Source organism: Chinchilla lanigera, unplaced genomic scaffold (assembly GCF_000276665.1).
Source record: "Chinchilla lanigera isolate Chin_1 unplaced genomic scaffold, ChiLan1.0 scaffold00149, whole genome shotgun sequence".
Lineage (NCBI taxonomy): Eukaryota > Metazoa > Chordata > Mammalia > Rodentia > Chinchillidae > Chinchilla > Chinchilla lanigera.
Window position 1 is genome coordinate 1,290,235 of NW_004955550.1, and position 25,156 is coordinate 1,315,390.

General features: G+C 44.1%; 1 protein-coding gene and 1 long non-coding RNA gene across 2 annotated transcripts in view; both read left to right on the forward strand.

Moving 5' to 3' along the window:
- Positions 1–581: 581 nt before the first annotated feature.
- Pnp (purine nucleoside phosphorylase) lies at positions 582–9,319 on the forward strand. The gene is made up of 6 exons (XM_005412065.1): positions 582–688; positions 3,559–3,728; positions 6,155–6,258; positions 6,632–6,807; positions 6,921–7,111; positions 7,620–9,319. The coding sequence occupies exons 1-6, from the start codon at positions 678–680 to the stop codon at positions 7,832–7,834; spliced, it is 867 nt and encodes a 288-aa protein (XP_005412122.1). The 5' UTR covers positions 582–677; the 3' UTR covers positions 7,835–9,319.
- A 13,571-nt stretch (positions 9,320–22,890) lies between these two features.
- Positions 22,891–25,156, forward strand: part of LOC102026678 — an 8,457-nt gene continuing 6,191 nt past the window's right edge. Inside the window, exon 1 of the long non-coding RNA XR_264917.2 lies at positions 22,891–22,955. This is a non-coding gene — a long non-coding RNA (uncharacterized LOC102026678). The remainder of the gene's footprint in view (positions 22,956–25,156) is intronic.

Sequence of the window (25,156 nt, forward strand, 5' to 3'; positions counted from 1 at the left end):
CTGTTACAGGAATTTTCATCCTGGGAGGAGTCCTCTACTTTCGGGAATCGCTTGGATCCGGTACAGTGCACCACCCACCCTGTAGCAATCTTGTCGGTCTAGGATCCAAAATCCTTGCAGTAGAACTTCCTCTTCCCCATCCTGATCTGGAAGTGTTCCGCCAAACCCCGCAGCCTCCAAGTCAGCACTATAGTAGCCAGGATGACCCTGCTTCCCTTGTCCAGGAAGCAACTCAAGACTCTGGCTTTCTTCATTATATTCTTGGGTTGCACAGTTGGAGGCTTGAAATTTTGTCTTTTCAAATCTCTTGCGGTTTGGCTGGAATGCCATCGCAGACGGTTCGACGGGCCTCGGCACCCCAGCACTCTTCCGCGTTAGGCCTCCTTTGCTGGAGGCCAGGGCCCTGGGGCCGAGAAAAGGCTCCTGGATAAAATGCTTCCCGCCGGCGTAGGAGAGCTTCAGCTTTGGAAAGAATTCTGATTGGATTTTCGGCTCCTCCTCTGGCCCAAGAGTGCGTCACCATGGAGATGGGGCCGGCCCCCCTGCTTGGCTGCCATTGGCTGGGGCCGCTGGGGCTGGAGATAAAAGCCAGTGCCCAGGGCACACGGAGTTAACTGCAGACGGAACCAGACCGTTTCCGACCTCCGCCAAGTGATTGATAGATCGATCAGCGGGCCATGGAGGACGGGTGAGACGACCCTCAGGCCCCGAGACCCCTGGAGCCCCTGGGGAGGGGAAATGACAGTCTTCGAGACCGGGAGACTTGCGCCTTGGTCCGCAGGGGCCAGGGAGAGGGAGAGAGCTCCCTGGAGACGTGGAGCGGCCTGGCACGGAGCCCGGTGCCGGAGTCAGGGCGGTGCCAGGGTCAGGGGACAGAACCGCGGGGCGCGTGCAGGGATCGGGCGGGCTGGCCGCGGAGCAGGAAGGGGAAGGTTTGTGTAGTGCACGTCGTCGGTGTGCGTGTTAGGTGCAAGCAGAGAGGGAGGCACACCCCTCGCTGCCCGCCGCGGACTTGCTCGCCCACGCGGATGCTCCTCTCAGGTCTTCCCGGGTCTAGGTGGAGACAGGTGCTTTCGGTGCTCACGCCCGGAGTCCTTCTTTTGGAGAAAGGGCGGTTCACCGCCTTGCCAACCCCCCGCCCTCCAAACTGAAGTCCCGTTCACCAGCTGGGAATGGAGTCCCCAGGGAGGGAAGGAGAGCATTATTACTGAGCAGAGCAGCGGACACCATTCGTTCCCACCCTACACCTTTGAAAAGCCCTTCTCTTTGCCTTGGTCCCGGAATTCCCTGTCCAAGTCAGCAGCAGAGGGATCGCGCCGCGTCTCTGGGGTGACGGAGAACCAAGGCTGTTCTTGAGGGACGGACACCGAGGAGGAAGTCCTGTGAGAGCGCGACAACGGCCGTACCGCCTTTCATTTTCTGTTCACCGCTTAAGGGCGCGTGTTATTGATGAACGTGTCACCAGCCTTATTGCTCTGTTGCCTCCCCCAGCCTGTTACCCAGCTACTTCCCTGAGGGCAGCCTGATTTATTGTGGAATTTTGCCTGGTTGCCCAGACTTTTTTGCTGTTGTTTTTTTTTTGTTGTTGTTTTGTTTTGTTTTGTTTTGAGACTGGGTCTCGCTGTGCAGTTCATGCTGTCCTTGAGTTCACTTTGTAGCCCAGGCGGATCTCACAACGATCCTCCTGCCTCAGTTTACTTTGTTTTTGAGACAGGGTCTGGCTGTGCTGCCCAGGCTAGACTACTGGGCCTTAAGAATTCCTCTCACATCAGCCTGGCAAGTGGGACCACGGATGCTTGCTACTTACTGTGCCTAGCTCCTAGGCTCCGCTTTTTGTTTGTTTGTGCGTGCGTGCGTGCGTGCGTGATTCTCTTGTCTCAGCCTCCCAAATGCTGGGATTACAGGAGCTTGCCACCACACACTGCCTAGATTCTGCTTTTGAAGAAAAAGAATTTCCTCTGGAAGGTTAATTAGTTGTGTTCAACTCTGTTACACCTCAATTCCACCTCTGAGCACAATCTTTGACCCTTTCCGATGGGTGTGATGGAATCAGAGTTGGAACTCAGAAAAGTTACAGACTGCCTCTTGCTAGTAGTGTAGGGGCTCTTGTGATTGTTTACTCTTACATGCTGAAGGGAAGAAGTCTTGGTGTGAAGAGAAAGGATGACACAAGTAGTCAGGGACCAGGAGGAACAGCAGGAGGTGATCACAGACATCGAAAGCAAAAACAGTTTCCAATTTGTGGAGCTTCTTAGCAAGGTTTTCATGTGTGGGGATGGGCCCACAATCTGTGTGTGTGACAAGCTTCTGCAGAGAACTTAAACAATCAGTCCTGGTTGATCCTTGGCAGGCAGCCAGTGTCGTGGATTTGCTGTGGCCTGTTGCATCGCAGTAGTGTAGTCTCTGGCCTTGGGAACCTTTGCAGTTCCCTAAGACAAAGGTTTGTGGGGACCTGGGAATCTTAGAAATCAGCATCCGGGAGAAACTCAGACTGGCACATAGACTTCTACTAGGAGTGTTCCCACTGCTTTCTTCCCTTTCCTTTTCTCTTTCCTCAATCAAAAACTTTAGCCCCAAGAGCGAGATGTGTGGCAGGCCTGTAGCCCCCACTACTTGGGCAGCTAAGGCGGGAGGATCACTTGAGTCTTGCAGTTGGAGGCCGGCGTGAGTAGTGCTCCTTCTATAGAACACACACACACACACAAGACAGGACTGGATGTGCGGCAGCCTCGTGGTAAAGCACTGTCTAGTATCCTTAGGCCCTGGATTCTGCCGCCAGCACAAGGTAGCGGCTGTGGGGTTATTAGCCTTTCAGTATTTGGCTGAGGAAGGAACTAGAGTGCATTTCTAAGAAGAAGCTGGGTTTTATTATATTTTGTTTTTTTCTTTGAGATAGGATCTCACTATAAAGTTCAGGGTGACTTTGAACTCAGTATGTATCCTAGGCTGGCCTGGAATTTATGGTGATCCTGCTGCTTCAGCGTCCCAAGTGCTGGGATTACAGGCGTGTTCCACCAAGCCTGAAATAGCCTTAATTACACTTTGAGAGTCCATAGGAGATAGAGAGGATACCACAGAAGAGTGTATTAAGTTTGTTGCTGCCCTCAGAAAGGTCTTAATTGCATTTTGAGTGCTCTCCTTAGCCTCAGTCTCTTTATTTCATTGCACTTTTTGGCCCCTATAATCCCTCTGCAGTCTTTGTTATGAGCCGTAATAAATTCGTCAGTGCTGGAGGTACAGATCAGTGGTAAAGCACTTGTCTAGTAAATGAGAGGCCCTGGGTTTGCTCCCCAGAACCATAATGAAAGTTAAACAAGACAAAACCTGAGACACAGGAGTTGGGGCTGTTAATGGAGACAGTTCTTCAACTTTTGCAGGCTCTGGAATTGAAAGATTCTCATGCGTTTTTGCTGTGGGCATGTGACCACCGCCTCTGGGCCAGCTTTTCTATTCCTTGATATCTGGACACCTGCCAGCCTTTCTGCACTGAAGGTTATTTGTCTGTGATACTCTTGGAATGAGAGTAGAATTCACTGTGGTTTTCTTTTTACCCCCTAGGTTCACGTACGAAGATTATCAGAACACTGCACGATGGCTTCTCAGTCACACCAAGCACCGGCCCAAAGTGGCAGTGATCTGTGGTTCTGGGTTAGGAGGTCTGGCTGACAAATTAACTCAGGCCCAGGCCTTTGACTACAGCGACATACCCAAATTTCCGCAGAGCACAGGTACTGGGAATTGGAAGGAAGGGATGAAACTGAGAGGTATTGATGGGGTTCTGTGGAATTCAGTGGGGGCAGTCAGTGTTACTGACCAGAATCAAATGTTGCAAGAGGAAAAAAGACGGCCACGAAATTTCCCTAAAAGAGATTTCCTAAAACAGTGCATGTAAGGGCTGGGGATTTAGCTCAGCGGCAAAAGCACCTGCCTGACAAGTGCAAGGTCGTGAGTTCTGTTCCCGGTACCAGAGAAAAAAAAACAAAAACAAAAACAGTGCATGTATCAGTGGGACTAAGACAGCATCTTTCCTATGCTTTATTGATTTATTGCTGCTTAAAACTCCACAGCACCTTTCCCCCACGTGCCTCCTGACATATAACCATCCCGCTTGTTGCCTCTACCCCGTACCTTAAATGAGAAAAATATTTTTTTTGGGGGGGGGGCGTTTTTTCCAGTACCAGGAACCGAACTCACGACCTTGCTCTTGCCAGGCAGGTGCTGTGCCGCTGAGCTAAATCCCCAGCCCCTGAGAAAAATAATTATCTACCACCTCCCGGGACAAAGCCAAGCCCCTCCCTTTCTCTAGCTCCAGGCCTAGCATAATGTACATACTGCATAGCAATAAATGAACACACAGACCACTGTGTTCTTATAGACACACGTGCGCGCTAATACACAAGACGTAGTTCACATTTACCTCTTGGGAGGGGAAAGGATGCATGGTGGACCTCTGAGACGTCGAAAGGCGGCAAGTCTAGCATTCTCATAGCAGCTAGAAAGCTTTTAGGCTAAGACTTAGAAAAGGGCTAGGTGAAGCCAGACAAGGTTGCTGACACCTGTAATCTCAGCACTCTGGGAGGCTGAGACTAGAAGATTGCAAGTTTCAGCCCAGCTTGGGCAACTTTGTGTATTAGCAATATAAACAATAAAAGGGGCTGGGGACGTAGCTCAGTGCAAGGGACAAAAAAAAAGCTAGGTGAAACAGGACAAGTAAAAGATAAGGTTTTTGTTTTGTTTTGTTTTTTTCAGTCTGTGGTAAGTTTATTGACGATCCCATGGCAGCAACAGGAACAGGCAGAAGGGCAAAAAAAAAAAAATATAAAAAAGAGGATAAGATAATTGGGCATGGTGGTACGTGCCTGTAATCCCAGGACTTGGAGACTGAAGCAGGAGGACTGCCATGAGTTCGAGGCTAGCCTGAGCTACATAGTGAGCTCAAGGCCAGCTGGAACTGCATAGTGACATCCTGTCCTAAAAAACTGAAGAAAAAAAAAAAAGATAAGGTTAATTTATTTGGTTCACTTATTCTCAAATAATTAACTTCCTTTGGTTTATTTATGAACTTTTTAAGATTTCAATCTTCCTCCATTTCCTGGATAGTTAAGACTTTTAATAAATACTTTAAAAACCTTTTGGAGCAGATGGGAGACCAGAGCAGGAAGCATGGAAACTTGGTTTAGGGAAGGAAATGTTAAAAAGAGGGAGGGCCAAAGGAGGGCATAGTTCTCAGAAATAGTAGAGACATTGGTCATTTGCCACTCCTACCTCTTATAGGAAGGGCACCGCATGAAGAGATAATTTTATCTATCTGTCTATCTATCTATTTTTGGATAGGATGAACCTCTATGAGGTTCCGGCTAGACTTGAATTCACTTTGTAGCCCAGGTTGGCCTTGAATTTGTGGCAATCCTCCTGCCTCAGCCTCCCAAGTGCTGACATTACAGGTCACGATGCCCAGGTCTATTTATTTTATTTATTTTTTGTTTCTTTTTATACTCCAGTTGGTTTTTCATAACTGAGTTTTGCTCCGTTACTAGTAACTGTAATCTCCTCCAATCACTTCCTGTTCATTCTGGTCTCTTACCCATACCATCAATTCCCTAAGGAATAAATTGGCCACACATTAGCAGAAATTGCCAGATAAGAAAAAAAGGTGAAAGTTAGTATTTTGCCTGTGGGGAGCTATCTCTGTATTTCCAGGCCCTCACAGTCATCTCCATGACTGTGCATTCCCGTAGGGTTGGTGTGGGTGATGAGGAAGGAGAATTGCTTGGGTTCAAATCTAGACCTTTCTCCCTGACAGGCTCAGAAGAGGCCTGTAGTTACAGCAGTCAGTGTTACCCACTATATTTTCCACTCACTTTTATCCCACAGCATAGGGACAGCATGTGGCTTTCTCATTCTTTTGAAATTTGTTCTAAAAACCTTTCTTTTTCATGTTTACTCTGAGGACCCTTTCCTTCACAGCGCTAATTCCAGGTTACTTGGTATGATGATGATTGTCTTTACCAGGCTTTTAACATCTTCCATCGTGACCTTGTGTGCAGAGAACACCGAGGGGTGCGCTGCAGTGCTCGGCAGGTGTGTGCTCCTGAACATGCTCGGCAGGTGTGTGCTTTGAACATGCTCATTTCCCTTTCCTGTTTGTATACAGTGCCAGGTCATGCTGGTCGACTGGTGTTTGGATTCCTGAATGGCAAAGCCTGTGTGATGATGCAGGGCAGATTCCACATGTATGAAGGATACTCGCTCTGGCAGGTAAATCAGGGTCATAGGCCTGTTTGGATCTGGACTAAGAGGAGGGGAGAGAAGTACCCTTTTATTACTCTCATCACTTTTTGTTGCAGGGACAAAATACCCAACAGCCATAACTTGAAGGAAGAGAGGTTTCAGTCTGTGGGCAGCCGGAGTGGAGGGGACTGGGCGCAGGACAGCTGCTGACATCATAGGAGCCAGGAGTAGAGAGAAGGGAGGACGCGGGGGGCGGGAGAGGTGCACCCTTCCGGGTCACACCAACTACCTTCCTATTTGGGCTAGGTAGATTTTTGTTCCTCTCTATCTCCGCTTTCATGATATATATTATGTACACCTGCATAGGTAGATTGAAATTTTTCGATCTTTTGCTTCTGAGGTGACATACCCCGTGAGGGTTTTCCAGCTTCTGGGAGTGGATACGCTGGTGGTCACCAATGCAGCTGGAGGGCTCAACCCCAAGTTTGAGGTTGGAGACATCATGCTGATCCGTGATCATATCAACCTACCTGGCTTTTCTGGTCAGAACCCTCTCAAAGGGCCCAATGATGAGAGGTATGTATCTTGCTTCTTTGTTTCCAAGTAGGTAGGGCTTTAGGACTTGTCTAGGAGTTAGGAACAAGTTCATTTAATTTTAATTATCTGAGATAATCCACCCTTTGACCTAGGTTTGGAACTCGTTTCCCTGCCATGTCTGATGCTTATGACCGGAATATGAGGCAGAAGGCTTTCAGTGTCTGGAAAGAAACGGGGGAGAAGCGGGAGCTCCAGGAAGGCACCTATGTGATGCTGGCCGGCCCCAACTTTGAGACTGTGGCAGAGTGTCGCCTGCTGCAGCAGCTGGGGGCAGATGCTGTTGGTGAGAAAAGGAGACTTTGGCTGGAGACTTGAGGGGAGGATCTGGTCAAAGCAAGGGGGAGAAGCAGATTACAGACCTAACAGGATTTAAAGAGGGTTTGACTTAATAGAAGGGTAAATTAAACTGACTTGCAGGAAAACAAAGTGGGGCAGTCCACTGAGACGGCTTCACTGCTGACCACCCACTCGTGATCTGACTCTTCCTGAGAATTATTCTAACACACATCAGCATAATCCACCGCTGCACCTCGGGGCAGAAGGTAGACCTCTGCCATTAGAAGGGGCTTTGAAATTACCACAAATTCAGAAATAACTCATGGTATTGGCAATATTCGTAAGAAATATGTGAGACCCTCTGAGGCCCCACTTATTTTAAGCAATCCAGGATAACATAAACCCAACACTAATTTAGCTGCTTCTCAGGATGCTTTTCTGAAGAAAGACGAGACTAAAGGGTGACAAAAGCAATTTCGAACCTTAGCCGTTGGTGTCTCTGTCCCTCCTGTCAGGCATGAGCACCGTACCGGAAGTTTTAGTTGCGCGGCACTGCGGACTTCGCGTCTTCGGCTTCTCCCTCATCACTAACAAGGTCGTCACGGATTACGAAAGCCGGGAGAAGGCCAACCACGAGGAGGTTCTAGAGGCTGGGAGACAAGCTGCAAAGAAGCTGGAGCATTTTGTCTCCCTTCTCATGGCGAGCATTCCACCCTCTGACAATGCCTAATACCCACTCCGGAAGTGGGCGGGTGCCTCCCTGGTGGAATCCAGGTGGCTACTGCCTACTTTGGCCCTGCTAGTGCCTCTGCTCTTAGGTAGCGGGAAGGAAATGAGCTCTTTATCCCTCATATTCTCTACTTTCTCCTATCAGACCTTTCTGGTACCAAGTCCTCTTGCTCAGTTGTCTTCTCAAAGCAGTTTTTCTACCCTGTTCTTCTGGAAGAACTGGAGCCCAGTGCCCTACCACTCCTTGGGACCTGCCCATGATTTGACATCGGCCTTTGAACTCCAAACAATAGCTACTACTAATTCTCTGAGATGACACTCATGTTCTTGGGGCTCTGTTCTGCCTCACAGCACTAAAGAGCAAGTAAGGACCAGCTCATACACCACAGTATTTTGAGAATAAAAAGATGAAATTATTTTTTTACTTTTTTGTGCAACTTGGGATGAGGCTGGAGCAGAGGCCAAGACTGACACAGACTGTTGTAAGACCCCTGGTCTTGTGTGACTGTCTCCTTCTCACATAATAGCTAAGAACTGAGATGAGGTGTTCTGTGAGCAGCAAAAGATGAAGGAAAGATAGAATGATAAAGGGCATTATGGCCTTAATTGTCACTTCTTTACTAAGTGCTATCTAGTCATTATCCTTCGCCTTGCATTCCTTCTCTCCTACCCCTGTGCGTGCTGCCAGCCACCCCACTGCTGACGCAATTCCTTCCTGCCAGCCCCAGGAAAACCTGTGAAATTGGTTCATACTCAGCTTCTCTCAGAGCACCTGCTTTCCTCCTACTGCTTGCTTTCTGGGGTTTGCTCTTGCTTTTGCTTGGTCAAACCTCCCTGTACCCTGCATTCAGGCAGAGTTCTTCGTTGGCTCACCACATGCTTTTGCTTATTGGCTTACGTGCAGCTGCCTGGCATGTTCAGAAACCACGCTGCCCTCCCAGGCCTGTGTCCTTTTAAGAAAGGACAGTGCTGCCTCCTGCAGCAGCCAGTCTGGGCAGCTTAGTGAGATTGTCTCTGGGCTGATGTGGTAATAGTGCCGCTGGGGTTTCATCCTCAGTTCCCAGGGCCACCATAATACAAAACAAAACAAAGAGTTGATGGGCCCCTCTTTGTCATGACATTTCAGCTTTAGTGGCATAACATGGAAGGAATATTTCAGACAGGAGACTTTTGAGAACTCTTTCAAATTATCCTTTGTTTGGTAACTGATCTACTTAGATGAGCCCAGCCCAAAGGAAAGTCATCCCGGAGTGGGTGCATCACTGCTGTTCTTCAGTTCTCTACACACCATGTAACCCTGCTTGGACCTCCACACGGCCTTGCAGAATGTGTCACTGGTTTCCAGTTGGGGGACAGCACTGTGTTTCTTTGGACAGACATGACTATAACTTGTTCATGTGATGAGATGGCTTATAGGTATTTTAATCCCTGAATATTTCTTTGTGTAGCACTTGGCTAATAAAATGCTAACTTGAAAATATAAAAATGGTCCCTCCTCTCCAGTGGCCCACCATCTTAAGGTACTTATGAAGCACGTGTTGTATAAGACTTGTGTAAAATAGATACAAGTCTTAGCTCCGTGTGTGTGTGTGTGTGTGTGTGTGTGTGTACATGCACGCTTGCACCCAAGAGCTGTACTCACAGCCTCTGAGCTTAGTCTTGAAGGATGAAAGGAAGAGGATTTACATCTGAGCAAACCAAAGCAGAGGCCCAAAGCTGAGGCCTGCTCGAAGGCCACTGTCATGGAGTGTGCTGGCGACAGGGAGAGGTGACCGGAAGGCTGAGGAAAGCTGCCTGGCTGTCCTGCACCCTGATCTGCCTCCCGGTCAGTCTGAATGGGGACCGGAACAGTGCCGCCTGAGAAGTACATCCCGGAGATACCTGAGTACAATACTGAGGCATGGTAGCTTTTTAGGTTTAGTATACTAAATTTGTGTGTACTGTATAAAGACATAACTTTTTAAAATAAAATCTCTATTGAGATAAAAGTCACATACCATCAAGTTCATCCATTTACAGTGTACAGTGTTTAGTATAGTCACATAAATGCACTTAGCACCAGTTAGTTTTAGGACATTTCATCTTCTCAAAAGGAAACCATATCCATCACACACACACACACCCCATACCATACTGGACCGGGGCCACTAATCTATTTTCTTTCTCTATGTGTTTAACTATTTTGGGCTTTCACATGAATAGATTTACATGGAATCACGTAGACTTTATGACTGGCTTCTGCTTCACATAACATTTTCAAGGTTCAGTCAAGTTGTAGCATGTACCAGTACAGTACTGTTTTTTACGGCCAAATATTCCATTGATGCTACATTTTGTTTATGAAATGTCTTCAGTTTGAAAGGGCTGATCAGCCAAGCCCAAACAGGATCTATCAGTATAGGAAAGCAAGAGAATTATGGGGCAAAGTTAAGAGAACTAGGTCTGGAAGGGTCCCCTGGACAAAGGAAGCTCTTGAATAAAACTCATGAGGACTCAGTCCTTTCCAAAGGGGCCTGCAGGAAGCCTGCAGAATGGCTGGGTTTCCTGAGTCACGGCTGGCCTCAAAATGCACAGTAAGTCAGGCTTTCTGTCTTGATCCTACCATGGTCATCTTTATCAACATCAGTAAGTGTTTATTAATCATGTGCTGTGCATGTAACATTCTCCTAAAAGTCACAGTACAAACCGGTGTATGACTAAGAGTTTGCAATCTAGATAGGAGACACATTGTAAGTAAAAAGACAAACAACAAGGCTGATTTATGCACCCTCTGACTACAACATTTTTTTTTTTTGAACATTGTATCATCACTGTTTAGAGTTGCCTTTCTCCACTTAAGATTTGTGTTGCCTTTTTCCTAGGAGGAAAAACGCATAATTAAAAGAAACCAGTACAATAATGTGTGATAAGTAGCATATGCCAAGTGTTAACGACCATATGTGTTCTAAGAATTCAAAGGAGAACCAACACTTGTGGGAGTTGGGTTTGACGGTTGTGGGAAAAGATTGATGAGACTTAAAATAGGTCTCACAGGACAGATAGGTGACGAGCATGCGGCAGAAGGATGCAGACAAATTCAAGAATGCTTAGTCACTGAAGAGATGAAAGTAGTTAAACTGAAGAGTGAATGGGAAGGTAGGAGGGAAAGTGAGGAGGAACCAGATTATTTTTGGCCATTGAAGACTTTTAAACTAAGGTCCAACAGGTGAAAAATCACACTGTCCTATTTTGATGATGAGAAGCCAAACTGGAGCAAAGAGGGTTATTTGGATGGTAAAATTACTTTAACCAAAAGTTAATTATAATTGGTATAATTGTTGGTGTTAAGTATATAATTTTTTAAATACAGGTTGAGATCTTTTGTAGTGTCTTAAAGAATAAGCTGTTAGCCAGGCATGGTGGCACACACCTGTAATCCCAACACTTGGGAGGCTGAGGCAGGAGGATCTTTGCGAGTTCAAGACCAGCCTGGGCTACAATGTGAGCTCAAGGACAGCCTGAACTGCATAGCAAGACCCTGTCTCAAAAAGACAAAAAAAAAAAAAAACAAACAAAAAAAAAACGAATAAGCTGTTAGGAAACGGGGCTGTTGCTCTTGATAGAGTGCTTGCCCAACATGCACAGGGCTTCGTTTTGATTCCCAGTACCTCTTGTAGGGAAAAAAGCTGTTGTAAGATAAAATGTAAATGCAGAAGGGCAAGCAATTTAGAAATGAAAATACACACTGGAGACCAAATGGCAGTTACAGAGATAGTGATTCCTGGAACTACTAACAACAATAAAATTCCTGCCTTCCAACCTCTCCCAGTGAGTAAAAAAAAATCCACAACAGTGCACCTAAGAAATCTGCCTGCACAAGACTCCAGTCCGTGCCGGCCAGGCAGCGCCGCAGCCCAGTTTCCAGTGTTGCACATCACCAACAAGGGATCTGCTCCCCTCTTGCCTGTAAGGAACATGAAGCTATGAAAGATGAACTTTGTCATCCCACCGCAGATCTGCCCCAAAGGGTCCAAATATTCCACCCTCGCCCACATGAAAACGTGACTTGCAGGGGGTCAGTGGTCTGGGATCATCAGAGAAGGAAGAGCGGATGCTGCGAAGAGAGAGAATTCCTTCTCCCAGCAGTCAGCTAACTCGCAGGCAGTGTTAAACCAATCAGCAGTGCCGGCTTTAGTCTCCACTCCCTAACTCTTCCCCGAGAACACGTCTGTTGCCTAAAGCTTTTTAGAAGCAAAGGAAGGTGATGGTTTTAGTTTTATTGTTTTGCTTTTTCTCCACTTCTCAGACTGTGTGCTGGTTCCTAATAGGAACAGAGACGAAGATGTACAGGCCCCTTTCAGGGGCGCGAAAAGGTGGGAGGAAGAGAGCTGTTCCTTCCGCGCTGCCGCCTCTGCCCGGTCTCCACTTGGCTTAGCTTTGCGATGCCTTCCTTCCTTGTGAATAGGCCTCTGCTTTCGCAATTATGCTTTGTTTCTAAGGGATATCTCTTGGGTAAACACTGGCTATCTATCTGGCTTTCCTGTTATTGTAAATTTGGGTTTCGATAACAATGGAACATTGTGTCCTTAATCCTTCTGTCTGAATTTCAATTTTAGCTTCAATTATATTTGATTATTTTCGGGTTTAATCTGCCTCTGCTTCCTTCTTCTAAGGTCAAGGAGGCCTCACTCTCTCAGCTTTCACTTTCACTTCCATTGTTCACTCTGGGAGGGTTATCATGTGTCACCCCCCCGATTTCCTTCCTCCCTTCCCATTCCCCCCTCTTGTCTAGCTCTTTTCTCTGTCCATATTTTTGGGGGTGTCATTTTGCTTATTAGCTCTTTGATTTTGGCATTAGTTTTTTCTTTTCCTATTCTGAACTGTTTGAGCCTGAGCTCCTGCTGTAATTTGTAACAGAAGTTTAGTAGTGATACAGTAGTAGTTTATGTGTAGCCTGACCTGTTCTATTAAATATTCTTTTTACCTGTCAGATAAAGGTCATCTATTGTCAATTCCAAATCACAATATTAGTCCCCACTGCTCTGCCAAAACAATACACAGCTATCACCATTGTTAGTATTCCACCAGCTCCATCAAACAAAATATGAAAATTATTTCATTGCATTCAGGATAAAGATGTTACTTGGCACAATGATTGGTTTGGAAAGATTTTCACTCTGGACATCACAGATGGTCATGATCCAGCGAGGCATCCAAAATGTGAAATTGTGAGTGTGTGTCTGAAGTTTTTTAGGCAGGAGATCCTTAGGTCTTTGTAGATGCCAACACCTCCTTTTTGCTCACAGGTGGATAGGAATCACTATCATTTAAAACAAACAAACAAATGTAGATTTATGTTAAGAGTAATTAAATATTTGTTGCTAAATATCTTGATGGTAGTCAGGGATATACTAGAAAGACAAAATAAAGCCAACAATGCAAAAAAAATCTAGTGGAATGAATAAACCATGCAGGGTAAACACCTAAGCAGAAAGGGGTGGTGTTGATGAGGAATTAGCAACAAGAAAATAGCAATGGGGGGCTGGGGATTTAGCTCAGCAGCAAAAGCGCCTGCCTGGCAAGTGCAAGGTCGTGAGTTTGGTTCCCGGTACCGGAGAAAAACCAAAAAAAAAAAAAAAAAAAAAAAAAAAAAAAAGAAAATAGCAGTGGGGGCTGGGGATTTAGTTCAGTGGCACAGCGCCTGCCTGGCAAGCGCAAGGTTGTGAGTTCGATTCCTGGTACTGGAAAAAAAAGAAAAGAAAGAAAGAAAGAAAGAAAATAATGCAATGACAGGAAAAAATCAATATCTTTAAGTAATAACTCTCAGTGTAAAGGGTCTCAGTTCTCCAGTGAAAAGAAACAACAGATTGGCAGGATGGATCAAGAAACAAACACAACAATATGCACTATACAAGGAATACATTTAATCCAAAAAGAACAAACAGATTAGAAATCAAAGAATAGAAAACAATATTCTATGCAATGGAAACCTGGAAAAAAGCAGGAATAACTATCCTAATTTCAGACAAAGTGGATTTCAAGTCAAAATTTATTTGATCAGAAGGTCACTACATATTGGTTAAGGGAACAATTCAACAGAGAGAGCTAACAATTATAAACATATATGCACCAAACATTGACATGCCCAACTTCATAAAATAAACACTACTGTATGTAAAAGGTCAAATACCAACACAATTATAATGGATGCCTCAGTACCCCACTGTCACAAGTAGATCAACAAGACAAAAAAAAAAAAAATCAAAAAAGAAATATCAAAGTTGAAAACCTTCAAACAAATAGACTTAATAAATATCTACAGTGTTTTCCCCAAATACAACAAAATACACATTCTTCTCAGCATCACGTGGGACTTTCTCCAAAATAGGCCCCATACTAGCCCATAAAGCATGCTTAAGTAAATACAAAAGAACTGAAATTATCTCATGGATCTTATCAGATCATAGTGCAATGAAACTAGAGATTAAAGGCAAAATAACCACAGAAATTATGCAAACACATGGAAATTAAACAATAACCTCTTGAATAATCCCTGGGTCACAGAGGACTCTAGGAAGAAATTAGTTCTTATAAAGACATATTATGATTGTATTACTCACTTTCCTGTTGCTTGGAGACAATACTCAACACACACAATGTAAAAGGAGAAGAGGTTTATGCTGGCTCATAGCTTCAGCAGGTTTAGTCTGTGGTTGGCTGGCTCCAAGGCAGAAATGGCATGGCAGAAGGGCCTGGTGGAGGAAAGCTGCTCAAACTATGGCAGCCAGGAAGCAGACAGAGAAGGGAGGAGCCAGGGAGGAGATGTATCTTCAAACCCTCAGTGACACACCTCCTCCAACATATCCCCATTCCCAACAGCACATTTGTTATGGGCCAGTTCACTATGAGTACAATACTGTGATGACTGAATCACCTTCCACTAGCCCACATCTGAGCACATGATCTAAACTATAACAGTGACTAGAGTTACTAAAAAGTGTTGAGCAGTACCATAGGTAAACTATGCCTCAATAGCTATTTTTAAAGAGCAGAATATATTTATTGGAGAAAAGAAAACTTCTGTCTGAGAGAGAGACAGAAGGGGTCTGGGCAAATTGCAAGGACCCTGCCTTTTCTAGAGATTTTTATAGAGCAAAACAAGCAGGGCACAGGAACTGCTCCTGTAGGGCGTTGGGTCAGTGGCTCTTCCTGGCTTCCCCAAGGTGATCAACACTTATTTAGAATATCAATCCCTGTTGTTTGTCCTTAGGGGAAGCATGTGGCCACATCTGTTTCATCTTTTGTCTTGAAGTCTGGCCCTCAGTGATGGAGACCACAAAAAAGTGGCTCTGAGCAGGATTTAATATGAACCAAGTAAATATTAGACACCTTGTCTGGAGAAGGGCAGCAGACTCACAGTAAGTGAGTCACTGATCACTGCAGAGGCCTGTATTAATTAACCTGTGAAGCGGTGACACCTTAAAGGACAAGATAAGGCCTCAGCTGAGGATGTTTGGCTCCAACCCCAGTTAACTAAAGGGAGACTGCAGCTACAGACTCCACACTCCTACAGTAAATGCCAGCCTAAAGATAAGGTAGTTCTCCTGATTGTCATAATTTAATACTTGGGAAAATGTTTCCCAAGGTCCTGCTAGATTCCTGTGTTTTCTTGAGTACCCTCCTCCTTTGTTTGAAAACCTAATAAATATGGGCTGCCCAGAGAAGTCTTTGGCTTTACCCAGAGAATCTCCAATTCTGTAAGAGATTTAGAGCCTTTCAGAACCCTACAATCATTTCAGTTGTCTCATTTATTTAAGCCTTTGCCATCCACTCATTTTGGAGATTGCAGGCCTGATCAGCCTGCAATAACTAAGAGTTATTAACCTGATACATCAGCAGAGGTGTCTGTATCCCCACAATTGCAAGGTATCTCATCTTCTGTACTGGCTCCTTTGAAGGCCTAGCCCTATCTGACTGCCTATAATATTTCTATCTAACTTAGGTGCCTGTGATATTTCCCCCTCTGAAGAAATACCCTAAACTGCCATAAGGGAATAATGAGCAATAACCGATCTGGCTTCTTCAGGCTGAAGGGGTCATGGTTGTTGATCAGCAGTCAGAGATACTCTCCAGAGGGTCTGTCTAAAGGCCCTCAATAAACACAATGCATTCTCGTCTTGGGCAGGTGTATAGCTTTAAGTCTGGAGCAGACAAAGCCAAAGAAATAACTAAGTATGTGTAGGCCAAATAATAAGATCAACAGAATAATTATGAATACAGTCAACAAAGGTTGACTTCCTTCCTTTGTGGAAAGGAAGGAAGCCAGGAAGAGCCATTGGCCCAGCCCCCTACAGGAGCAGTTCCTGTGCCCTGCTTGTTTTGCTCTATAAAAATCTCCAGAAAAGGCAGGGTCCTTGGCAATCCTCTCAAACCCCTTCTGTCTCTCTCTCAGAAGTTCTTTCCCCCAATAAATATATTCTGCTCTTTAAAAAAACTACCTTATTAAGGCATATATCCACCTGTACTTCCACTCTGTATAGAAGCGCTTGTAACAGCTTTCCATAAAGAGGATAAGGATAAGGTTCAGGGAATTTCAGTGTCTGACATGTCATTAATTTGTCACCTAATATCTTCAGCAGCTATTGAAATATTAGCAGAAGGGTCAGGAATGTATAGAAAACACTTAGTTTTTACAGTTGTACAAGTACCCCCCTTTGCTGCTTGCTGTTAGAATGTCTAATGCCATCTGATTTCGGTGGATGGCCTGTCTCATTAATTTTACTTTTTTATTTAGGAGAGAGAGACCAGCTGTAGTGCCATTTGAGGCCTGCTGAGCAGTTAGTTAAGGCCTCAATATGTGTCATATAGCCCTCTCTCCGGACAAGATCTGGTGGATCCTGGTAAAAGGAGTCTAGCATATTTTTATTGGTTTTATCTGTATGATCACTTGGGGTTTGGCAGCCTTTAGGCAAGAATAAACAAAATTTTGAGAAATTACAGCATGTCTAATCAAGCCATGAGAATTAGAACTGACAGGTAAGTCTAGAAACTGCCTTTAGGGGACTGGAATAGCATTTGTAACCCAGTGGCTTTTACTGATGGAGTCCGATATTTTATCATAAGTCCCTCCAGTTTTAGTTGTAATTAATCTAGAAAATTTTGATGACTTAAGAGAACAAGGGTTTTGACCAATGAAAAACTCAAATTTTTATATATCAATAATAAGTACTGTATTTGTAAAACCAGTCTCAGCATCATTTGAATTAGTTGGCAATCTCAGTATATATATTACAGTGTTTAGGCAGGATAAAATCTCTCCCCTGGACGGGAGCTGGTGTTTAGGCATAAATAAAAGGAATGGGTGAAGAGAAAAGTTATCCCAGTTACAGTTTAAGCAGGTTGTTTATCTTGGTGACTACTTTTATTGAGGTATGATGGCTGGAAGGAAGGCCAAAGTTGGAGAAGGGCGAGAGACCTTGCCAATGTCCAGCAATAGGCTGCCTTTTCCCCCTCTGTAGTCATGATTACCCAGAGCTCCTCCGTGGAGGAGGAGTCTGGCCAGAGGGAGGAGGCAGAGTATCCCAGAGCCCTTTAGTCTTGCTAGACCAGTTGGGAAGAGTCTGAGCTCTGGGGCCACCACCTCAGAGAGTGCAGTCTTGCTTCTAGTGGCCACCTTTGCATTCAGGTCACAGCAGGGGGGGCCTCTTAAGGTAGTCCCTCCTAAAGTGGCCTGGCTTTCCACAGTAGTAGCAGTTGAGTCTAGTCATTGAGCTCTTTCTTCTTGGAGCCCTGAGAATCAGACTTAGGGTCTGTTCTTTTTAAGGCTGCGACAAAGGCAGCTGCTTTTTGGTCTCTTTGCTTTTTCTCCTTGATTTTCTCCCAGTCTTGATTATAGAATACTAAGGTGGCAGTTTTTACTAAAATATCAGCTGAGCTATCTGGAGCAAAAACTATCTTTTGCAGCTTTTTCTTAATAACTGGGGCTGACTGGGGAATAAACATATCAGTAAGTAAAATCTGTCCTTCTATTGAATCAGGAGCTATGGATACATGTTTTACAGTGCCTCTAGTAAAAGATCTAAGAAGGTAGAGGGTTTTTCCTGATGAATGGTTGACAGTTTAAAATAACTAGAGGGCTTGGTTTTTATCCCTCTTAGATCTTCAAGAATACATACTTGAAAATGTCTCCTGCTCCAATGTCCTGTCTTGCTGTTAGGCCAGCAGGGGTCTTGGGTAGGGACTGCTTGGGCTCCAGTGGGAATTGCTAGTTCCCCTGGCCATCTATCTTCTGATTGTTTAAAATTAATAATTTGATATTCATCCCCCAAATATAATGGCAGCTTGTAATGCTGCTTGTCTCTCATTAGAAGGTAATGTGTGATTTAAAATTAACATTTTATCTTTCCAGTCTAGTTTATAGATCTGAGTAAATCCTCTAAAGACCTCAATGTACTTATCAGGGACATCTGAAAATTTTCCTAGATCTAGCTTGATCTGCTTTAGGTCACTGAGAGAAACAGACATATGAATGTGGGTACTCTCATATGGATTATAATTATACTTTGAGCATAAATGAAAATTATTTCTTAATGTAAAGAAAGTTTGAATACAAGGCAGTTCTAACCATTTTCCCTCTTTCCTACAGTATGACTCCAGTGGGGAAAGAGCATCATAATTAATACTTCCTTTTGCACTCTGTTTTGGCTTTAGGGGGTAGGCAGGCCATATGCATGTGCAGAAAAATATCAAATGGCTCTTTTTCAACACATAAAGGTCAAACATCTTCCTTTGCTGAAGAATGCATTCTAAAGGAGTAAGAGACTTCAACATTGAGCTCCCCATGTCTCCCTCCAATGATCTTGGTGGAAGACCTGCAAATGATATAGGGGAAAGAAACTCCCAACCTGCTAAATGTCTGGCAGGAGTTTGTGTTTTCTAAAATTGAAGAATGAATTTTAGGAACAATGGAGGTTAAGAGCAGAATATATTTATTGTGGGGAAAGAAAGCTTCTATCTGAGAGAGAGACAGAAGGGGTCATAAGAGGGTTGCCTTCAATAAGGTAGTTTTTTAAAAAAGAGAAGAAAGTAATAAAGGGGTAAGGAATTTCAATTACATTGGTTCAGAGAAGGCCTTCCTGAGGAGGTAGCATTTGAGTAGAGGCCTGAGTGAGCAATGCAATGATGAGAGAAGTTTCCTCCAACAGAATTGTAGGTTTCCTCAAACAGCAGTTGAAAGAAGATAACATAAAAATTTTAAGGAAATTTAGCAATTTGGTAGCAACAAGACCAGTGTTATTACAGTAGCATGGACAAGGTAAGTAGTGGTGGTAGTTCAGGTTGGAAATATAAGCAGATATTATAGATATAGCAAGATATTTGGGTTTCATTTTGATCATGAAGAGAGGGTGCTAATGTGTTTTTAATCTATTTGCCTTTTAAAAATCTTATTGATGGCTTTGTAGAATATTAATGTATAGGGGAAAACTAAATAGATTGATTTGGAGACCACTGTGATAGGCCAGACCAGAAGTTGGCTTTGGTTTGGACTAGTGGTGGTGATGCAGTTGGTATAAAAAACTCAGAGGCTGGAGATATTTTGAAGGAAGATAGACTTGACTTGCTGATATGTAAGGAAAGGTACGGCAAAAGAGATGATTCAAGGATAATTGTTAAGCCTTTGAGCTGATCTATTAGGTGAATGGAGGAGATGTCATTTTCTGAGATGAGACCACATGATCAACTTTAACAAGGTAGGTTTGATTTTACAGCTGCTAAGTTGGAAAAGTCCAGGCCTCCAGGGACATGAATATGCACTTGGATGAGTTTAGGATTTAATATCTGGAAGTCATTAGCACATAGATGGCATTTAAAACAAATGCTCTGGATGATACACTTAGGGGCAGAAATCAGGATGAAGAGCAAAGGAGTCTGAATAGGAGCTGTTAGGAAGGAGGAAAGTAAGATGTCTTGGAGGGCAAACCAAAAGAGTGTCTCATCAAAAGAGATCGAAAAATGATGAGAGTGATCCCATGGTCAAAATAGACACCAGAAGGAATAACAGATGAGGAAAGTAGAGAGGGACTGTACCAGCTGTTCTGAGAAATTTTTCAGTATAAGAAATTGATAATTGGAAGAAAGATGAGTTAAGTGAAAGGACTTTCCTTTTTCCCTTTGTCTTGTCTTCTTTCTTTCTCTCCTTTCTCTTTTCTTTCTTCTTTCTTTCTTTCTTTCTTTCTTTCTTTCTTTCTTTCTTTCTTTCTTTCTTTCTTTCTTTCTTTTTCTTCCTATATGATGAGTGACCTCTTGAAATGGAAAGAAATCCCCTGGGACTTGAGTGTGCTATGAGGAAGACAAGATAACCTATAGTGTTTGGAGCTAAATGGGATCTTTAGTTGGCTGTGCTACAGTACCTTATAGCTTGTTTACAGTGCAGTTACAACTGTGCTGTGTGATATGGACCCTTGACAATGGGAGGAGGTGGCTCCATATTAAGAGCCTGTTTTTTTTTTTTTTCTTTGTTTGTTTGTTTTGTTTTCATATCACGAATTAAACTCAGGACCTCACACTTGCCAGGAAGGCTCTGCATGCCCAGCTCAGGGACCCTGGTTTTGACTTGATAGCCATCCATAAGAGGGCAGCAGAACTAGGAAATAAAAAAAACTCTGCAAAGTAGTCTTTCCAGATAATGACTTTTTAGCTGACTCTCTAATATAGAGGGAATTCAGCCAAAGCTTCAGTATTAAAATTTAGCTGAGAGATCACAAAGGCTCCAGATGTGGAAACACATTTGAGTAATGCAGCCACACTTTGAGCCCAGCTAGGAAAGAAGCTATTATAATACTGTTTGAGATGTAGAGGAATGGCTAGTGTATCAGTCAGGGTTTACTAGAGGAACAGATATAATACAAGATAAACAAATGTACAAGAAATTACAAGTTTGGCTTACCATGATCAGCTACAGAGTTGGATGAGGAAGCCTGCAGAGGGTGTCTGCACGCTGGAGATTGAAGAGCCCAGCCCCTGGCCTGGAGCTCACTGCAGTGTCCGTGCAAGTCCGTATCAAAACGCTGATGGGTCTGCAACGCAATGCTGAAGAATCTACGATGAAGGCCGGAGAGCCAACACCAGGTGGCTGAAGAATCCTGACGGAAGCCCAACAATCTGTACCAGAAGTCAGGAGACGACCAAGCTGAAGGAGAAGACTGGAGCTCCTCCGAAGAACCAGCAGCCAGTCCTTCCTCACTTCCTTTTTTTATACAGTCTACCTGCTCTGGGGGGATGGGGGTGGTCCTCTACACCCATACCCTCTGCATGTCTTCCTCTTGCACAGGCTTAGGATGAATACAAAGTAAGCACCCTGGCTCCCTTCTGAGTCACATAGTTAACCTTCTAAACTTCTCAAATTAACACAATAAACAACATCCCAGAAGGGTAAGGGCATGTCCTTTTTACCCCAAGATGCAGAACTGCTGAGTCACTTAGCCAAACCTCTAGACTCCCCAAATTGACACAATGTATCAACCATAACCCCTAGTATAGAAGGAAGTTGCTATACCCCTAGGCCTATTATAATGCAGTATTTAAAAAAAGAAATAGGCTAGATGATTGCCATTATAAGTGGATTTATTTCCCTATAGTAATCATTTTTATTCACTATCATCCTAAAAGAGCCACTGATGATGAATCCCAGCGCATATAGCCAAATTTTGCCAATCAAATGGAGAAGGGCCTAATTTACCATAGAAAACAGAAAGAGACTCTTGGTGAGATTTCACTTCCACTGTGAATAAACAACAGGTAATGTGCATCTACTACTCTACAGGACTGTATTTACCCTTTTTATGAGGAGTGTGATAGCTATGTAAACCCTTAAGCAAGCATCACCGATATATTTTCATTTTCAGTTTTTAGATGAAAAAACAGAGGCGTAGATGATGGTGCTGGCCTGTAATCCCAACACTCTGGGAGGCTGAGGCAGGAGCATTGCAGGTTCCAGCCCAACCTGGGCAATTTAGTTTTTTGTTTTGTTTTGTTTTGTTTTTTTGGTACTGGGAATTGAACTCATGACCTCAACCTTGCCAGGCAGGTGCTTGCACCACTGAGCTATATCCCTGGTCCAACCTGGGCAATTTAGTGACTTACAAAACCTGTCACAATGTGAAAAAATAAAAAATGCTTGGGATGTGGCTCAGTTCCCAGGCTCTAGGTTCAATCCCTAGTATCATCACCATGACCACACACAGAAAAGGGTTTACAGAAATGTTTCTTGTTTTTGTTTTACAACACGATAATATGACAAAGCCAAGGAATAGTCAGCTTAGGAATCAGATTTAGGGTTTTCGCCTCCATATAGTGATGAGAGGAAGCCATGTAGAAAAAGGTCACATTGGGGTGGCTATTAGGAGACAGAGGGAGTTGGACTTGGTGGGGAAAATGAAACAAGGTAGTGAGAATCTATCTCCATTTTTTTCAGTGCTAGAGACTGAGCCCAGGGCCCTGTGTGTTCGAGACAAGCGCTCAGCCACCAAAGCCATGCCCAGCTCTGTCTTCTGTTATTTTTAAACATTGTTGATACAGAAGAGAATCAAATCTGTATTGTGCAACACTGTAAGGTAGGACTAGGGCAGATAAAAGGAAGAGATCTGTGAAAAGAATTTGTTGAATTACACTCCAGAAGTGTTGAAGTAGGAGCTAGAAAAATAACTGACAGGGCTGTGCAGAGAAAGTTTTAACCTTATGCTCTCTCAAATTCTTTTCAGATTATGTAATCTAAAACATTAGGACTTGTTTGCCAAGCCTGAGTACACTGTACTTTAATGTTACCAGAATTATATACCCATGCACTCCACCTCAGGGTGGGATCTGAGCAGCTGGGGTACAAGGGCAGGAAGTTTAGGGACTGTGACCAGGATCCAGGAAATGTGGAAGAAATTTGCTGCTTCATGAGACAGAGAAAAGCAACATTTTAGCTTAGCAATTGAGAAATCCTAAGCTTCAGAGCAGGAAGAATTCAACTTGCAGCAAGGCTGACCTGGGGGCCAGAGGAAGTGACTCACAGCATAGGCAGGGCAGATTACGCAGAGCCGTCAAGGAAGAGTGATTTGCGGCTAGAATCCTTGCAGGAATCCTGAAGGGCACTGAGGGTGAGGAAGCCATTAGTTCCAGGAGAGCCATTTGTTCCATAGACGGTATATTTTGTGTGGGCAGTGGTTTGTGGGGAAAGTGTCTTGAGAAGTTCCTGGCCTAGTGATATTCATAGGAATGTTTACTGACAGGTGCGATTTGTAGAAAGCTTACTTTGCTGGGACCCAGGAGCAGAGGATTTGGTACGGCGACAGAGGCCAGAGGGGCAAAAGGAAGAAGCCTGTTGCTATGGTTTAAATTTTAAATAAAAACATTATATGAGTACAAAAATAATGTATGAATGTAGAAAAATTGGAAAATATAGCAAAGAACAAAAAAGAATCCTGCATTCCTGAGTCAGGATAAGCACTGTTAGTAGTTTGGTGCACTGATAGATTTTATAGTGTGTGTGTGTATCTGGGGATCGAGCACAGGGTTTTTCCGTGGAGCTACATCTCTAGTCCTTTAAAAACATTTTTGTTTTTTTCTGTTTTGTTTTGAGACATGTAGTGGATTGATAACTGGTGGTCAGCTTGTAACACCCAGCTGAACTGAGGAAGCATAGTGCTGAGTATAAGAGGCCCTCCTGAGGATTGTTGCCAGCGGCACAGGAGGCAGAACTGGAAAAGGAAAAAAAAAAAAAAAAGGCTTTTGGGAGCAGAGAAAGGCTGCTGGAAGCTGGTAGAATCTGTGGGGAGTCTGTTGGAAGCAGAGAGAAGCTGTAAGGAGCTGCTTTCTTGGAGGAGCTTGTCATGCTGGCTTTCCTGATGAACTTGGCTATTTTCATCCCCCAAGGAGCTTGGGACCTTGTTGGCACTGAGAATAGCTTCAGTTCACTTTGGGGGAGCTCTGGTCCTCACTTTGAGCATTGCTTCCTGGCTCCAGAGGGGAAGAAGGTACACAGCTCAGTGTCCTGAAGAAACTTGCTGCATTGGCTTTCTTGGGAACTCAGCCATCTTGATCACTGCAGGAGCTCAGGACCTCACTGTTGCTGAGGATGGCTGTGGTGCCTTTCAGGGCAGCTCTGATACTTACTTTGAGCATCGTTTCCTGGCCCCAGTGTAGATGCCTCAGCCTGCTAGCACAGATCCTTCATCCTCCTGGCACAGACTTCTTAGATTCCACCACTGACCTTTAGGCCTTCCCAGTACAGATCCATGGATCAGGACTGCATGAGATATCGTTATAGGTTCTAGGCCTCCAGTTGGACTCGTGGGTGGCATTGTTATGAGCTCTAGGTCTTCAGCTGAACTCATGCAGGACATTTCCATGGGATCTAGGCCCTTGGCTAGATTCCTTGATCTTAGTGTGTAGACAGATTTCCTGCACTCTTTCATTCTTTAGGTGACTATTATAAATAATCTTGTAAAATATGTGTCCTGTATTATAGTGTTTCCCCTTGCAAATAAGCCCCAAACCACAACAAGACAGGAACTCAGTAAGTTGCTAAGCTTCCCAGGCTAGGTTTAAGCTTGTGATCCTCTTGCCTCAGCCTCCTGCAATGCTGGTGATATGGAGGAAAGAAACACCCAACCTGCTAGATGTCTGGTATGAGTTTGTATTCTCTAAAATCGAAGAATGAGTTTAGGAAGAACGGAGATTAAGAGCAGAATATATTTACTGGGGAAAGGAAGCTTCTGTCTGAGAGAGAAGGGGTCCCAAGTGGGTTGCCAAGGACCTTGCCTTTTCTAGGGATTTTTGTAGAGCAAATCCACCACATGAGGTGGGTCCAAGGTGGAAAACATGGAAAATTGCTAGGTGGGCGGGCATGAGGTGGGACAAAACTGTGGTCAACCAATAAGATTATGAGTATACTTGCTCAGGTAAAATTGATTAAATTCTAATCAAATAAGGAAGCAAGTCATGTAGCAAGTGGGCATGAGTACAGAACAGGGATTTTCTGGAGGGGGTTGAATTAGTGACTGGAGGGGGCTGAATTAGTGACTCTTCCTGGCTTTTTTAAAGTGATAGATACTTCTTTAGAATATCAATCCCTGGTGTTTATCCTTAGGGAAGTATGTGGGTGCATTCATTTCATCTTTTTTTTTTTTTTTTTTTTTTTTTTTTTTTTTTCTTGGCATCAAGGTCTGACCATGGGGACCTGGGGTTTAAGCTCAGCGACACAGCACCTACCTGGCAAGCGCAAGGTCGTGAGTTCAAATCCCGGTACCGGAAGAAATCCTAAAAGAAGCAATGCCAGAAAACAACAAAATCAAGCTGT